This window comes from Apaloderma vittatum, unplaced genomic scaffold (genome assembly GCF_000703405.1).
Source record: "Apaloderma vittatum isolate BGI_N311 unplaced genomic scaffold, ASM70340v1 scaffold12785, whole genome shotgun sequence".
NCBI classification, from domain to species: Eukaryota; Metazoa; Chordata; class Aves; order Trogoniformes; family Trogonidae; genus Apaloderma; species Apaloderma vittatum.
This window is the reverse complement of record NW_009716556.1, coordinates 4639-23118: the sequence shown is the minus strand read 5'-3', so window position 1 is coordinate 23118 and position 18480 is coordinate 4639. Positions and strand designations below refer to the sequence as shown.

The 18480-nt window shown below is 39.7% G+C and overlaps 1 protein-coding gene across 1 annotated transcript in view; it reads left to right on the top strand.

Annotated features, from left to right (window-relative positions):
• SMPD3 (sphingomyelin phosphodiesterase 3, neutral membrane (neutral sphingomyelinase II)) overlaps positions 1-11855 on the top strand; it is a 29873-nt gene extending 18018 nt beyond the window's left edge. The window contains exons 3-7 of the mRNA XM_009869581.1: positions 855-1010; positions 4624-4713; positions 5555-5618; positions 9778-9940; positions 11054-11855. Of these exons, the coding sequence (XP_009867883.1) occupies positions 855-1010; positions 4624-4713; positions 5555-5618; positions 9778-9940; positions 11054-11155 (575 nt within the window). The 3' untranslated portion in view covers positions 11156-11855. The remainder of the gene's footprint in view (positions 1-854; positions 1011-4623; positions 4714-5554; positions 5619-9777; positions 9941-11053) is intronic.
• The last annotated feature ends 6625 nt before the right edge of the window (positions 11856-18480 follow it).

Here is an 18480-nt window from a genome sequence, read left to right as displayed (position 1 = left end):
ATCATTTTAAGAGAGCCAGCAATTAATTTTTTCTTAGACTTTATGTCACCTAATGTGCTTGAAATTAAGTGTGAATAGTTGCTATAATTACAGAGGTGTCTCGTGTGTCAGATGGTTTCACAACCAAAAACTATTTGGCAACTAATCATTCTCAGCCCTTTTATAACATTCCTGTAAAATAAGCGCACATCCTCAGCACATGTAGCCTGGTGTGACGGGTCTTGTTCTTTATTTCTGAAGTACTGCCTTCCTAAACCTGTATCTACACATACCTTTAAAATTATGGAAAGAAAAATACAAAAATTTCCAGTTTAGGCCTTCTTACCTGAACATAAATAGAACCCTTCCTCGGGTGGACAAGTAGAGATATGAGTAAGTTGAATTTGCAACTGATATATATTTATTAATAGAACTTGAAAGTTAAATTTTTCAGGTTTAAAAATTAGAAAGCAAGCAAAGGTCAAGTGGTTTACCCCAGAACAAGCGGTCCAGTTTTATCTGAAGTAGGCTTTTAACTCTGAACTCCTGATTAGAAAGGCAGAGCATCAGATCATTCTCCTCCTGCAGCTAGAAACGTCATCATTTTGTCTGGTCGCCTGCAGCACAGATGCCGTCTTTTCGTATTTCGGACATGCTTAATATGATTGATTCCAGAAGAAGATATTCAAATAACTGAAAAGTGTGGTTCATAATGAACTTCATAATGGGCTAAGCACTATGTACCACAGCACTTTTTTTTGTATCCTTCACCCTTTTTTTCAAGATGTCTGGCAATAGCTTAGCAATGAAGATGTGGCTGAGTAACAGGCTAAAAGGAGGTTTTATTTCTTATTTTGGTTATTTGTTTGCTACAGGAGACACTAGTGTTCGATGTGAGCAACTGGATATGCTTCAAGATTGGCTGTCTGAATTCAGAAAATCTACCTCCTCCTCCAGTACAGCCAATCCAGAGGAGCTGGTGGCTTTTGACGTCATCTGTGGAGATCTCAACTTTGATAACTGCTCCTCTGGTAAGACATGGTTTTCTTTTTCCTAGGGTCTACCTGTTCCAAAAAGGAATAAGAGAGTTCTTGATTCCCGTGTGTTATAGCAGTATACTAAGTTGTGAGTGGCTTTTGCAAGGAAAGACTTAGTTGCTACAGATAGGTCTAAAATAGGTACTAGCCCTGAGATGAGCCAAGGGGAGTAGCTCACACTTATGAGCTCTGCTGAGTTATTAAGCATGATGGTTTTTTAAGGCACAAAGGGCAATAATGTGACTGGTAGTGGCAATAGTGTGGTTTAGCTTTACTTGAATTAGGTAGAGACCTATTGTCCTAGAATTTTACTTACTAATGAAAGACGTGTATCTGTTACGGGATTTTTGTGGAGAACAAGTATTAAGTTCATGTAGTTTAAAAATAATTTGATAGTGCATATACACAGACATAGGAGATTAATGCTGCAAAGAGAACTAAAAATCACTGAATCAGTCTTGGAAAAAATAAACTAATGCTGTATACTTCTGGCTTTAACGAATTTTTAATTTTTTTTCTAAACTTGGACATGGAGGATACTAGAAGAAGAACTCCACAAAACCATAATTCATGGGCAGCGAGTTTACAGAGACATAAAATGTTTTCAAACATAAATATTGTGCTCTGCTAAGTTAAATTGCCAACATAAAATGCAGAGCATTATGTTTGTGTATCTTCTCTGCCTTCTCGCTTGGTACAGCTCAGGCAGCCAGCACAGCTCCTTGCTGGCTTTACATGATGGCCACTAAGCCTGCTGGGCCCAAACGAAAGTACAGAGCTACAAAGAGCACAGGGCAGGTACACAGGGGGATTCTGTCTGCACTGTGTTACCAGGGAGACGTGCAGTGTACGAGTGAGCTCAGGCTGCAGCATTCAAAGTGGGACTCAGCAATTCAAACCAGAGTTTGTGGGTTAACAAGTGACTTTGTGAACAGCATCTAGTGTGAATTCTGTGCTTTTCCTAAGCAGCCTAGATAACTGAGGCTGAGAGCAAAAACCATACCAAAAACAATTTTAAGAAACAAAAAGCAAGCATTATCAGATCTCAAAAATAACCAGTGTTCCCTAATCTCATGATTAATTGGAGAAACATTTGATTGGTAGAAAGGATCGTCAGTCCAAAACACAGCCCTTCTGTTGTTTGTTTCTAGCTCATATGTACAAAAAATAAAGCAGTCACAAGTATATGATCCAAAGTAAATTCCAAATGGTCCTGGCAAGGTGCTGGCGAGTACTCTGAGCGGTAGACAAGTCAGTTATGCACCGGGGAGGTGAACAGTAAGTGGTAATGGCTACAGAATACTGCACTTAAACAAACAAGTATTAGGATAAAATATACTGGTAGCAGTAGTGGTTTTAGGGAAGGAAGGAAGAAATGTGGACTGTAGCAGGTCTTCAGCTAGCCAAGCTGCTATGCGGAGCAGCTGAGGAGGCACTTGCAGCAGCCCTGATGAAGGGAGATGGAAACTGAGGGATACAAGTGGGCACATCTGCTGCGACTGGACTGTTGCCCTGGCAATGCTGTTGGATGGCCGGAGTGGCCTGCAGGCAAAGGTGTCCCTCAAGGAAATAAGCAGTCTGTGCATATCAAAGGGGAGACTGCCCAGTCAGAGCCAGATTGGAAGTGAGCGGGGCTGTGCAGCAGGAGGAGAGAGACAGAGTGAGGCAGAACATATGGTCAGTATTCTCTACCCAAGAAGTGCTGGCACTCCAACCAAGGTCTTGCACGAGCAGCACAGGGTATAATTAATGCTGCTCTAACTTGTCTTTTAAAAGAAAAGGTAAAAACAACTATTTGTTTTTGCAAATAATAGTTGTAAACATTGCAACTGCTACTTAAAGAGGATGAAAAAGTATATTCTAAAAATCCATTTTATTTTTGCTTTCTCTGCCACCTATTTACATCCCACGCCCCTTTAAACTTCACTCAGCCTAGAAACTGAAATTAAGCTGGTTGGTTTTTTATTTTGTTTTTAGATTGCTTTCTTTCCTTATGCACTAAGCAAAATTAATGCAACGTTTTAACATTTTCTCCTCCATTTTTATATTACTCGTTGTTTTAGGGACATATGTGAGCATTACAGGGAATTTAACATCTTGAGACTAATTACTGTTTTAAGCAGTAATCAGCTTTCTGTAACTCTGTATGATTTTCTGTATTCTTTCCCACCCCACAGACTGATAACAGCAAGTAATGAATGTTTCAGTGAATATCAACCTTCTATTCTGAGATATATTGACAGTACAGTTTTCAAAGATCTCCAGGTCCATGAGTGACCTTATGCTTATGACATGTTTTCCACAACGCAGTTTCCCCCTGCAGCTTTACAGAACATTATGACAACAGACAGTGAATTCACTCTTAGTGGGAACATGATTAGAAAGTCACTTACTGTCAGGTTGTTTTGGACTAACTTGTATAAAAGTATTACATTTCTAAAACTTTTATCATAAGATAAAAAGCCTTCCAGTCGGATGGGTTAAGTTTGACTTATCAGCTGAGACTTTGTCACTGTCAGTGCCACAGTTGCAAATTAACCACGGGAAGTTTTGTAGATGTATGATATACAAGGGGAAAACTTGAAGAAATTAACAATTGCACTGATTTCATCTTTTATTTTTCCATAAACATTAAACAAAGCAATTGGCTGCTCACATAGAAAGAGCAATTCTTTGCATTGCATACTTGGCAAGTCTTAGGGAGGGTCAGTCCTCCTATCCTCCACCACTACTCCAGGGTACGTGGCAAATTCGATCTCCCTGCAATTACCAGGATATTCTTGAGATCAAGAGCTGGTGGAGGGAGGCTAGAAAGATGCAGTCTGACCTATCAGCTGCCGTGGATGCAGAAGCTGCCGGACAGTCAGCTCTCTTAATGACCTGATCACAAAATGGCAAAAGTGCCCATAGCTCTGAACACAGTACTGCTGTACTCCATGTTTGTGGTCAGCTTCTTCACTTTGCAAGAACAGCATTTTACACAAGAGCTAACGTGATTCTTACAGTGTGCCAGCTGCATTCTAAGATACACAGTCCACAATTTAAAGTTTTGGAGATTATAGATAATATCACAAGCAAATTGTCAATTGCCTGTCCTTCCTCTTACCTGTTGTAGCTTGGAAAACAGTCAGTCACAGAATTCTTCTGAAGCAAGCACAAGATTTTATCTTCAAATTTACCAAGATGTGTGTATACACCCACAAACAGCCATTTACACTGTGTTTGTGAAGTAAGTCTGATTCTGTTGTGTGATCTATCTCAGCACAAGTTTTGTACCAGTGTAAGCAATGCCGTGTCAATGGTAGGGTAAGGAAATACGTTGGAAAACCTTCACTTGAATTCACAGCTAGAGACTTCCAAAAATGTCTTTCATACAAAGAGTTTGTAAGAAAGCACTGTTATTAGCAAGCATCTGTTGTAACTTCTGCTCAAGACAAGGTATCACTGTGCAGTAAAGCTAACTGAACTGATCCAAGTCAGCCCCATGTATATGTATACCCAGCAGGAAGGAGGATTGCCTTTTCTCTTGTGGCAGGACACACAGTTGTTGACAGGTTCACAACAAGTAGCTGATGGGTCTTTTCTTGGCCTTTTTCTTTCCCTGCAGAGGACAAGCTGGAGCAACAGCATTCTCTGTTTACACACTACAAAGACCCATGTCGAATTGGTCCGGGGGAGGATAAACCATGGGCGATCGGTAAGAGATTTAGCTTTTGGTGTATGAACACTCACTTGTCTGTCACTCACATGACGACTAGAAGCAGTGAGTAGTTGAGCTAACTGACAGTAAGAATTTGGTGGAGACTACAGAAATACCCCTTGTACATATTTAATGTGTATTTTATGAACCTTAACAGCATCTTTTTGAAATATAATTAAGAACCAGAGATCTCAAGCTTCAGTCTACATCCTAGAACTTATGCATCAAGCTACTTGAATGCCTTCCCACACCTATTCTACTTTTTAAGATAATCTCTTGATTGCTTGGGCAGGTGGGAAGCCAAATTATTGTTTCTGTACTTGCTGCATGCAGTGAAAGCCTGCAGCTTTTGATCAGAATGTTCCATTTGGTACTCTATAAATACTGTAAGGATGTAACAAAGCAATTCAACATTATTATGAACTTTTAGAGTTCATCTTAGAAAAGACTTCACAGAACTCTCAGATATTTACACCTGGTGAAACTCGGCTGAACCCGGTGAAGTTTTAGGTCAGGAATTAGACTTTCTCTAGAGAAGCAATTATAACTGTGAAGATACTAAAGGGAAGAACGTGGAACTGTTTAATAATGTGGCTTTACTCTGTTGTAGCAGAAAATTAAAAAAACCCCAGACCTTGGGGCTGAGAAACTGGAAGGGTAGAGGCAATGTTTTGAAAGGTGGCAGGCAGTAGGGAGGTCTGGAGACAAGTGAACACGAAGCACTTTCAGTCTCCCCGACTGGGATGCTGTCTGCTTGCACCCCTGCCCCCAGAAGCTTCCCTAGAGGCACATCACAGGAGGTTGACGGGGACACTCACATCTCCCTTTCTGTTCACAGGTACCTTGTTGGATCCAGAAGGGTTATATGATGATGAAGTGTGCACTCCAGATAACCTACAGAAGTATGCAAATCCTAATCCTACCATATGCTTTAGACAGTTCCTTAAAAAGCCAGTTCATTGCTTGCTATTTAACATTTCATGTCCTACCTGGACAAGCCCATAGGACAGGAAACTCCGAGCAGTTCCAGAAAAGTTCCATGGACAGCTTCCTGAAAGTCCTTCTGCAGGCAGCCAGTTCCATGGTCACGGCACTGGAAAGGACAGCAACAAAAGGAGATTTACTTTTCCTCAAAAATCCATGAAGTTTAACACACCATCTCTAACCCAACAACTAGTTACATACTCTAGAAAGCTTGCAGAATTTGATATATCTAAAAAAGAAAGTTCAGGAAATAAATAGTGCATCAGACATAACTAGGACTATGGCTTAATATCTATCAGTGAGATTAGTGCAGCATTACTTTTAAGGAGTGTTTGATATTGTGAAACAGGTGTCTTTGGTTTGAGCTAGTGGACTTAGGAGCAATAAAAAAAACTTAATTTGCAGAAGTCTTAAAACAAATTTCTTGTATGCCTGCATTTTTCATTAAATAATAGGCCAGTGAATAGAAAAATAATAACCTTTGTACATTTAGAGCAGCACTTAATGAATGTGATAATCCTTTTTGCACCTTCTCCACCTTGAAGGCTAGTTTAATGTGCTAAATAGGTTCTTATCATGGCTAACTATAAAATATGTTCCAGCTCTTCATTACCAAAATACGCTAAAGAGGTCAAGTTATTAGAATTAATGAGTCTTTGCAGATGCTTTGGTTAACACGTATTGGAAATGCTACATTACACAGGAACAGTTTATGTTGGCAGTACAGTATACTGCATGGTATAGATGGACATTTTGTTGAATGTCTTCTTTTTTATCAGTTCGGAACAAAGAAATTGAGTTCTAGACATAAGTTCTGGGGTTAGTTTATTTTCAAAACCAGGATTTTTTTTACAGCAAGTAATGCATGTATTCAAGTGCCTGCAAAATTTTCAGGCGTTTCTGTTCACATGGTAAAAATGTGAATTTGGTACATGAGAAAGGGATTTCTGGAAAGCAAAGTAAGGTAATTTGGCCCCACAATCAAGTTTCCAAGTGCCAATCTCTATGTGGGTGTAACATTCTATTTCATGGTTCCAAGAGCAGCCTTGGAGCTCTTTAAATTTAAAATAAAATAAATTAAAAAAAACCCCACCCTGTGTTTTCAAGCATCCTTTTGAGACAGTCTGTGACAAAATTACTTTACATAGAATCACAGAACAACTCAGGTTGGAAAAGACCCTTAGGATCATTGAGTCCCACCATTAACCCTACACTACAAGTTCACCACTAAACCGTATCACCCAACACCACACCTTTTGGCGTATTTTGTTTTATACCCTGAAGAGTTGCTTGTATTCAACAATTAAGTTACTCTCACAAATACATGACTGATAGATAAAAAGCCATCAAGCAATCAATAAAAGATTTAAGAGTATTAATTCTGGTACCTATGTGTAAGTACAGCACCTCAGTATGAACTAATTGGAAAATATTATTGAGAGTTGGTAACAAGATACACATTAAGACTCTTTGCCTAACAACTGTGCAATACATTATAATTCTCTTAAACTGATGAAAACCCCCTTCTATTAGATTGGAATTTCCACTAGCTTTTAATGTAGATTTGCAGGGATCTGCATGTGTACATTATGTAGATGGTTTTTATATATTAGAGAAACCATCATGTCAAGAGGCCGAGACAGCCTGTCCTGTCTCTGCAAGGCACTGGTAAACATAAAAATTGCCATTAAGTACAGTAAAATTGAAAGCCATTAATGGACTTTAAAAGACATTTAAATCTCAGCACAGCAGCTGTGCAGCGCTGTCTAGCTAACAAGTATCATTCATATACACAGCAAAACAGGGTACAGCCTAGAATTGATCCATTCTCAAATTTTTCAATAATAAACCTCGATCAAGCATTACAGACATTTAAAAGACATTTAAATTGGCAATATAAGCTCTCCAGAGAATTATTTCTTCATCAGCACTCTTCTCTAGTTTATAAATAAAATTAAGAAGTACACATTACTAGACTAATTAGGCCACAAAAGCAGCAAAACAGCTAGCTCTTAAATATCTTATGTAAAACATCAGACTGGAAGAACATACTTGGTACAAATAATGACCAAGTCATTTATAATTATAGAACTATTAATAAGCTGGATGCAGTAATCTGGGCCCTGCCACAGTACTAGAAGATGCAAAAGCTTCGGCTCAGAAAAGCTTCATGAAACACACACACACAAAAATGTGATCTCACAGAGATGCTTGTGAAGCAAAGCACTAGAACAAGCCTGGTTTCATCTCTAAACCCTGAGGGAGAGCACATTACAGCACAGCCCAGAAATGAGATTTAAATTCAGATTTTCCCAGTCTTCGCAACTGGACAGTGGCTCACAATTCTGGGCGCCAAGCGGCAACACCAGTAAGAACAAGCTTTCCTTAATTCTTCGGGTGCTTCTCACCTGAATGAGAGATGGTCCCTCGAGCTTTATGATGAGGGAGTAAGGTTTTTGTTACGTCTGCCTTGCATACACTGTTAATTCATTGCATCTAGTCAGTGCTAATCAGCCAAACAGCTGTGTGGCAGAATGTTCACACAAAATTCAGAGTTATTTGGGACTGAAAACCTTTCAAGGAAAAAATAAAGTTCTGACTGCTTTTTATCATCTCTTTCTTTGTGTCCTATGAATTAAGACAATTATTCTGACAAAATTCAGGTTCAGTTGGGCAACTCAGTCGCAATTAGTTATGTTCACTTGAATTGTTAACATTTAACTGTTAGCACAGCACAGCCAGGTGTCCAGTACTTAGGTCTACTTCCTGTAGAGACAAACAGCACATGATTGCATATAAAGTGGAGCAAGTTTTAGTCAGAAGCAGATGCATGCATATGTACAATTCATTTTCCTCATATATTTGAAATTAACATTTCCCTTCCGCGAGCAGTTGTGCAGGTTAAGTGAATACCCAGCATTCACAGACTTTTAAAAAGACATTATTGAAGCTAACACAAATTCATCTTTTAAATTAATGCAAATAAGATTTTTCTGCAGTAGTAGTGCAGCACTCATCAGCAGTTTCTTCTACTTTGTTACTTAATTAGCTTTGCCAAATATAAATACAATTTTTGAAAGAGGTCAGTCCTATCAAAGAGCTTGCTTTCTTGAACCTAGAAAAAGAATTTCAGTAGCTCTTTGGAGAAGCAGCTTGCAAATGAGGTGCAGAGAGTAAGCTAATTTAACACAAATTATTAGATGAGAGTCTAAAACTGAATAATACGTAAGAGGAAGCTTACTTTCATAAACTGATTACGATAAACTCCGAGAACCTCGTATACCTCCCTAAGTGCAGAAGGTTAAGAAACTTTCTGATTAAGTAACTATATGGCCAGAATTTTGTTACTGTTATATTTTCAAGGCACATAAAGTTCTTCTCCTATGTAACAACTGATGCAAACTTGCAGTAACTGCTGTAGTAACTGCTGTGTCCCCTCTGACACCATTTGGATCCTTCCTAAGAGACACAATTTGACACACAAATCATTTGAATCTTAAACGTTAAAACATGTCACGAGAGTCTGGTGTTTGTCTCGTTTTTTTTCTTTCATTCTGTACTCTCACGTGCATGCATTCAAAAATTCTTAAACCCAACCCCATAAGACCCATCCAAAGTCAAGTCTTAAAAACTGCGTGATCAAAAGTATCTTATTTTTTTCCAAGGTGAAATTAAAGGCTTTGTACCTGCTAGGACCCAAGTTCATGGCTCAGTGTTTCTCCTGCGACAGTTGATGATGTAGCTTAATGGCGTAATCAACTCTTACAAGGGAAATCACAGAACCTTGAGCTCAGGTTTTGGCAGGTAAGTAAAGGAAAATCATTTTCAAGGAAGTGGTTTTGAAAGTAGTTTGTTTGTGTTTTGAGCCAGGTAGCAAAACCACAACCTAATCTGTCCCTCGCTGCACGCACAGTTATCATGCAAAACAGCTGTGACCATACTCAATATTAATTGTCTGCATACTAACACAAGTCCTTTTGGATAGGCACTACTGTTACCAGGGATTTGGAGAGAATCTAGCATAATACACCAATGGACAGAAAAAGCAAACATTTGCTTTGTTTTTTAATGAAACAGGGTGCTGGAAAGTGAAGAAGGAAGGAAAGGATACTTAGTCTATCCCACCAGCAAGAACCACAGTTCCAGTCAAAAGGGGAGGAAGGCATCATTGAAGGGAAACGGGAGGAGGATTGACTACATGCTCTATACGGAAGAAGGCCTCTACCTGGAATGGAAAGTGGTGAGTTTCAGAGTTGGCAAAAAGAGCCATAATTTGCAGAAAGAACTTGTCTGGATGGCACAGCAGCCTGTTCCACTTGGGTTGGAATTCATACTCCAAGGAGAACCTGCTACTTTACTATTTTCTACTTTTGCATGCAAGTACAAAGTTTGTAAACCTATTACATAAATATGAGTTAAAGGATTCTGGTAGCAACACAACACTGGTAGATAATGCTGCTCTTCAAAACAAACAAACAAACAAAAAGCCTTGTTTCCACTTTTCATGTCAGCAGTCTGAATATTTTTTAATCTTTTCAAGAAGGTCTGGATGTTCTTTTATTTTGCCTATGAGGACCTCCCTAAGTTACAAGTCTGTGATAGACAGGCAGAAGTTGACATGGGCTAACCAGAATGAGAACTTGTAGTGCACTGTCTGCTTCCTGGTGTAGGACCTTGCCTTATACAGAATTCCATGGTGAAAATGAGAAGCTAGTTCACACCTGTTTACCGCACCCCATTGCAGATGCTGCAGAAGAGCGAGCAATAGAGCTAGTGCATGATGCCTCACCCTGCCTGTGCTCTGCATGCCCTCTGTGGATGCAGCAGCTTAGCAGCTAATTTCTTTTAAAGCTTCCTGTTTCAGATACACAAATGCCCACGGTGCATCTGCAGGGTAAACCCATCTCACATTTTGCACAAATAGCAACAAAACCAGTATTTGAATAGCCTTGACCCAGATTAGATCTTTGACAAGGTTCATACTGGCAGAATAAAGAGAACTGAAACATCTGTGCTTCCTGCAAGCAATTCTCAAAGTACTGGCCAAGCAAGTCTGTCTGGAACAACAGAAATGTTACTGTAAATGGAAAGGAAAGGTATAACAGGTTTCATCCAGACTAGATCAACTGTGTATCATGTAAATGGTTCACCTCACCAACTGCACCACAGTGTCACCTTGTGTGGCACACAGTTTACCATTAGCCCAGTCAAGTCGATTGGTCCCATACATCTAATAGAGTAGGTAGTTCAAAGTAAACTAAAAAGAGGCATAAAAGCTGAGTTCTGGCACACGTTATATATAACAGATGAATTTTCCAATTCCTTCTCTCTTGCTTTTGTTTTCCTTTTGCAGGAAGTGGAAGAGTTCAGCTTTATTACCCAGTTAGCAGGCTTGACAGACCACCTACCAGTAGCAATGCGTCTCATGGTGTCAACAGGAGAAGATGACCCCTAAAACTGACCAGCTTTGAGAGATCAGGAGAGGGAAACGTTAACAATATTAAGAAAATATCAGAGGATAAGAATGAACTATTCTGGTGCCATGTTAGGAAAGAAGACCAGACCTGACCCAGGCCAATCACAGAATGTACCAACGATGGCAGATATAAAAAGGGAAGACATGGAAGTGGCTGTGGCCAAATGCCACAGTCACAAGTTGCCGAGGCAACAGGCCTGTACTACGATGCTTTCACTGTGGACTGAACGGAACCAAGATGGAAGTCCTAATTCCTTCTGAACCAGTGCCATTCTTACTAAAACATGTTTTTATACTAATATATAGCACAATTTAGTTTGTAATTAGTCTGTGAGTTAGTGCAGCTCAATGTTTTTTTGCATAATTTCTTTGTATAACTGAGAAGCTAAAGCTTTTTTTTCTTTTTTTAGCCTGTTAAAGTTGTCGTAGCGTGCTTGCATCAGTAGCATGCGCCCGCACTGCATGCCACTCTGAGATAAAATAGTCAGTAAGGTACCATGGGGAATATCAGAATGGAAGTGAGTTCAAAAATCAGATACCAGCCAAAGCAAGGCATTCTGGGACTGGCAAACCCTTCTGTCATTACAGATAGACCTTAAAACAAACAAAAACTATTCAATTAGCAGACCAGTATCTTCCTGTCCAATTTAAGGATACTTAAAAGATTCGGAATTAAGACTTTAGGAACTCAGTTCTACCCTTACTGCAACTGTGTTCCCACTGAAATTATGAAGCGTTTTGTCTGAATAATGACTCCAGAATTGGGCCTTTAGCTTTCTAAGTGCAACTTATTCCCTTAAGAAGAAATATAGTTCCCTTGTAATGTCTTTTCTTTCTTTCCCATATGCGGGGCAGTTCTGAATTATGGCATGGGATGATATGTATGTTACAGTAGAGCAAATAGATTCCTGTAGTACCATTGGTAACACCAGAGCCAACACTCTGCCTTAGCTAGAAAGAATAATGGGGAAATAGCTTGTAAAATGCATGCTAGATATAGAGTTAAAATAAACGTAAGTGACATTTTGGGGGAGAAAGTGTAGAACCGTGTTATGATTGATAAGGCAGGATAATCTAACAGTTTTCTGAAGGAATTGGTCCACTTAAAGGGAAGGTATAGCATGACTAGCTAGAGTAGAAAATAGAACTGTGACGCCGGGCCTTAGGTAACCACTTCCAAGGAGCAGAGGGTTTGTTTCTGTCTGTGAGACACAATGTTCCGTTTGTTAAACACTCACAGACTTCAACAGGGGTCTCACCATCTAAGTCATGTGTTCTCTCCAGTGCAGCTCTTAAATGTGGGGCTCCCCTCTGCCATCTTATCCTTATGACCTGACCTACCCAGCTGCTGTAACCTTAACAAAAATAATGAAAAGCTGAGAATCGTGTCCGTAACGAGACTGGGCACCTTTATAGGGATTTAAATTCAGAAGGGATTGTGTTGCTGGGAGAACAGTGAGACCCCGTGAGTTTTAACTGATACTTAGTTTCTTTTGCCTACTTCCTGTTTAATTTTAGTGTTATTTCCTCTTACATTACAAATTCCCCATGTTAAAAAGAGAAGAGTTATAAGTCAATGCTTACACTTAACTCCATTAAGGAAACTGTTTTAGTTATGCTAGCCACAAACTCCTGAAGATATTCTTGGTTTGGGTGAGTTTACACCTGCTAGGAATCAGCTTGAGCTAAATCAGAGTAGTTCTAAGTTAGAAATCCCAGTCTGCACAGCCTCTGGTACTGGCTTAATTAGCTCTAGTAAACTATAGGCAACTTTACTCGGATCAGCCTGATTTTGCAAGTAGCAAAACTGTTAATAGTCATGAAAGTACCAGACTAGCAGTATTGGCTAATTCCAAGTAGGTTGTAGGCCACTGCTCACACTCTCCAACTGCACCTGGTCTTGACGTGTTTTATGCCTCATTTTCCAGTCCTGGCATCCCTTCAGCAGAGACTGCCTCTTAAAAGTGTACTGTGCCAAACCGTGGGGTAGTCTGCAAGTGTAACCCATGGGGACTCAAAAATGAAACCAGGCTCATTTCCCCTGTTTTGATAAAATTAGGAATTCAAGTTTACAGCATCAGAGACTTTATTGTACTATCCCAGTACACCACCAGTTTCCCCACTTTGTATGTTTCTCTTTATACAGGAGGGTGCACATAAGTGCAGTGTGTTTTTCTGGTTTCTTAATCTCTCCTCCCAATTCAGAAAAAAACTTCTACCTGAAACAATGCTTTTAATCCTATTTTCTACCTTGCTTGTATTTTATTAACCTTTTTAAAAAAAACCAAACAGTATCAGTAGCAATTTGTGTGCTGTCCAGCAGCTATTTCTCAGTAGTAAGATTAAATGTAAGGTACAGTATTTTTAATAGCTTTCCTAACAATGTAAATTACAATTTGATATCAACTTCACTAAGTACCAGGTGCAGGAGCTGAATTTGACACTGTGTGGGATATAATCATAAAACTACTGCCAAACAATGTTACATCATTTACAGTAAAACTACATGGTCTAAATTACTTTAAAATTTGTTCTGTGGCTTTATGCTGACTAAAAGCCAGGCACTTTTGTCAACTTTTTGAGAAATATTTTTTCAAATTTGAAGTAAACTGTTGTAGATTTTGATGTTCCTAGTTTCTCAGTGATAAGGAACTGATAGTTGTGAACTGTTCTCTCTAAACAATGTATGTAATTTAACCAGTCTAGGTAGTTCTTACTGATTTACTGTCTTAAGGATCTAACTTTGCACGAGAGTGATGCTGGGAGGTACAGCATTGTGGCACCACTGTACAGATACTCCTTGCTCTTTTTGCATTGATCCTGTGCCTTCTGATGCCTTGGTACGCTTGCAGAAGTCAGACAGCATGTGTACTGGTAATGGGAACAAACAGGCTTTCCTTTCCAGGAGAGTAACATCCTGAAGGAAAATTAGCTTTGTCTACACCACTACTACCACAGCTCCATATATTATCTCACAGAGGAGAATCAGACAATGCCTGTACCAGCACGATAGTGATCATTACAAGCCTTAGACAGACACTATGAATAGAATACTTGCATTTAAAAAAAAAAAAGAAAAAGAAAGGGGAATGTGTTCATACAGGGAGAACATGCCCAGGAAATCAAATCCCAGACAGCTTTTCCAGATGTCAGGCCTATTTTGCTTATAGAATAGCATGATCAAATTTATTAGGAGGATGTTATTTATAAGAAATTTGAGTTAAGGTTACCCTACTATGCTTACCCCACTTTGTACACGATTTTCAAGTACCTTTACGAAGTGGGTGATAACGCTATTCTTCGTTTAATAACTGCTGCTCAAGAGGGATAGTGTAGATGAAGTGTCATCTGTTTTTATAAAAAGCTAAGTAACACCTTCTGTTTCTCATGTTCAATTTGCATTCTACAACAGCACTTCTAGAACAAGTGAACAAAAGACACAAACTAAGAAGTTCCAGAATTTTCATGGATGTCAGGTCATTACAAAGTTGATACCTTTAGATCACTTCAAAACCACAACCTACAGAACCCAGCCTCTCAGGCACATTCAGATCCAGTTAATCTGCGCATTGATTGAAAATCAGAGGGATGCAAGATCCACCTGCTTTGCACCACACCTCAGCCACTGATGACCAGAGTAGTAATGCCTAGTGTACAGCTTCATGCCATGTGAAAAAGCATTTACTACAACTAATTGACATGGTGGCCAGCTAGTTTTATTCCATCACAAACTGGATGCTTAGTAGAAGCCACCTAAACCAACCAAACATCAGCTGTGCCACAGACTGGCTTGAAGAGAAGCCTGCAGAGGTGTGGCCTACAGTAGAGAAACACTTGGAAAAAGCTGTTTGCTGTTTACCTATCTTGTGCTGGTATTATAACCAGGTTTTGTCCCAGAAGCACTCTTGGCTAGTCTGGCTAGATCCTCAGCCCTACCTGTTGAGTGAGACAGCAAGATTTAAGGAATTTATAATTCCAGTGAAGATGTTTTTCTTTTAAATGGCCTTTGTTTGGTGGCCCAGATTAATCTGATCTGACTGTCCTAGTTTGGTCTCTCAGCTATCCTGTGATCACACAGCAGCACATCAGTGTCAGCACATATCATCAGCTCAGAAATGAAGCATTTTTACCTCCTCCTGGCACTACAGGATGAGAACAGAAATACAATTCAAGCACTTTGAAAAACTCCCAATTCTATCATCCATTACAATGAGGGTCGAATTGTTACTGAAGGTTTCATGTTTTCATGCCATCATGTTTTAAATATATTCTCGATGCTTTTAAAGACTTGTATTATTGCTGAGGTTTAGAAATCCTATAATAAGAATAACCTTTTTTATTTCAATAATTTTTCGGTATTGTATCCTTCTGGAACCTAATGTTTTTATATGGTAAGCACACACCTGACATTTTGTTATAAATGTATTAAAAAATAAAAATTTAAATATTTTCATTGGTTTCTTTGCCTGCAAGAAAACCTCAATCTTGGACCTGATAAAAACAAGGTATTTTGAAAAATAGATAGGGTTTTTTGTCTTTTATTGGTGCTGAAAGGAATAACTGGTTGATGCAAACAAGGTAATAAAATTTCAAGGCTCAAATGATTCTGCGCAGTCCACTTTCTCTGGTTTTGTGGAGTCTGATGTCACTAACAGAATTCTGACCCTAAGATGCAATCTGGTGGATGGGTCAAGTGCCACACCTGTTCTAGTCAATCTTCAGGAAACAAAGGGTGAGAAAAATTAGTGCTTTTAACTCACTCTCCACCTTGGCCTCTACTGCCCAAACATCCCCTGCACAGAAACAGCCCACTCCATTTTCAAGGTGTGCACCCTTCAGGCAAGCATTCACAGTGCTGGCTGTAGGCCCCACATCTCCTGCCAAGTCCACGCTCCTAAGTACAAGGATATCCACTCAGCCCTCTGCTAGTATTTAATTTCAGACCACTTCACAAGAACAATTTCTTATTATGCAGTTGTGCACCTCGACATGTCAACCGTTACACAGTCCCTGAACTAACAGAAAGAAGGGTTTTATCTTTATACTGTCCAGTAAAAGATAGATAATTAAAAAACAAAACACACACCCTCTGTACATATGTCCTTAGGAAATCCAGTGATTTAATAGAACAATGTCAAGGGAAAAGAATTCATTTTTCCATTTCAGTTTTTCCAAACAGTTCTCAGAGTCCTTTATAAAGGCTGGTACGGAACCCCACCTTGAAAAATTCACTTTTTCCACAAGCAGAAAGGAGATCAGTGGAATGCCAGTGATGAAAGAACACAGCACACAAGTTCCCTGTCATTAGTTCAGGAAGGAACCACTCCATCTTGTGACAGGACAATAGAGCTGGATCCCTGCAGCTCTCTCCAGTGCTGTAGAGATGATTTTTGTTTGCATTCTGATGCTACCGTAGCATCGTACTTTGACAGACTTCATTCTCCAGTGGTGGATGCCTATCACGTACGTCGCCTGGAACACCTGATTTTCTTTCCCGCTGTTGCATTATTATGTGAGCAGCTTACAAGCATGTTTCCTTCTGTAAAGTGCTATAGAACCACAAGGTAAAACACAATCGTTTACTGGACAGTTTGCATTTCCGATACATTAAACTAAGAAGAACAAGTACAGAAAACTAACTCCTTCCTGCTCCCTCTGCCCCAGGAGCTGTAGTGTAGTTCATTATGAACTCCTGCCCACAGCTGCCTGTCAGTCAGCACTAACTGCCAATGCCATCTGCCTCTTTGGCTGTTGCACAGATTCTCTTGACAAAGCACCTCTTAAAACACAAACCTCCCACTGAAATTCCTGCTCAGAATGCTGCTGAAACCATTACTCTTCTAGCCCTTTTCTTTGACTATTTAATACTTGAATATGACAATTCTTGTTGCAGTAAATTGAAGTTACTCATCTATATTTTCATGGCTGTTCAAAAGATGTGCTCTTAAGCCTCTACGGTTGTTTTTGACTATTCCAGATTTCCCATCCACCACTTCTAAATCTGTAAACCCACTTCCTTCCATACTTTCCCTGACATTTAGGGAAGGCTCCAAGCAGGCATTTGTGCAATCAGTGAGCAGGGCTTGCTGGCACGGAAGCTACAGTCCTCTTTCTTATCTTTTACATGATGGCAGATTTAGCAAGTACTCCTTATACCCATTAAATGTGGACAGGAACACATATGTGTTCATAACAGGTAAGATTAGAACAAAAAGGAAGAGAAAAAAAAAATAGTCTGAGATAGTTACACATTGTGTGTGTACCCAAAAGCATCATGGCATTTCTGTCAACATTTAACCTGGGCCATGTCTTCGCTCCCTTTCCCTCCTCCCCAATCCCTACTAAACCCCTCTATAGATCCAATGACCATTTCTTACTAACATGAATCATATGAGCTGCTGAGATTGTGCTCAGCCCTACATGTGATGCAATGCCCGTGCCGATACTATTGCCTCTAGCACCGTCAGAGGCTTCTCCAGTCTGCCTTCACCATTTGTTATGTACTCTCCTCTTGTCTGACTTGCAGACTCTTCGGGGCAGAAGACCATGTCACTGTCCTGCCTTTCATACAGCCCACAGCACTACATTGCCAAGGAAAATGGGTCCTCATCACCAAGAACCATTTAAACAGTAAACTAATCAAAATAGGAGATTAACTATAACAGAAAAATGCTCAGCCTTCACGTGCATTTTAAAGGATAAGATAAATGAATATGATCACATAAAATAAAGGGAAATTTTCCCCATGTTCCTATAACATGGTAGCTTTCAGCTTGGTCTTCTGTCTGCAAATTGTGTAATTCTCAGAAAACAGCACCTGCTTACTCTGTTCCTCTGGAAGCAGCCATAAGCTGACAGTTCACCTTCCCTCACTCCCCACATGAGCATCTCGTACTCGCCAACACACGCTTGCACAGCTTCCACCACTGCCAAGTCCTCTCTTTCCCTTCTGTAAGTAAACCTTTGATGTCTCTAAAGCCAAATCCGGCAGAACAACTCCAAACTGCTTCCAGTGCAAGGGTACAGTTGGCAAGCCAGGTGCGTCAGAATATCCTTTATCTGTATAAACACCACAACAAAAGCCTGAAACTTCATAGTAGTTTTCACTGTTACACAAATCTGTTACAACAGATTTTTTACAAAGCTCTGTTAAAGCTCTTCAAATCATGGCAGCTTGTGTCCAAAGCAACCAGAAGCCTTAAAAGTCCCATTCCTATTTGCAAGTGTTTTGACTCTTCAAAACCCCAGCAACAAGATGTGTCAATCTCAGGAGCTCAACAGATGCTTCCATGTCATTCACATAC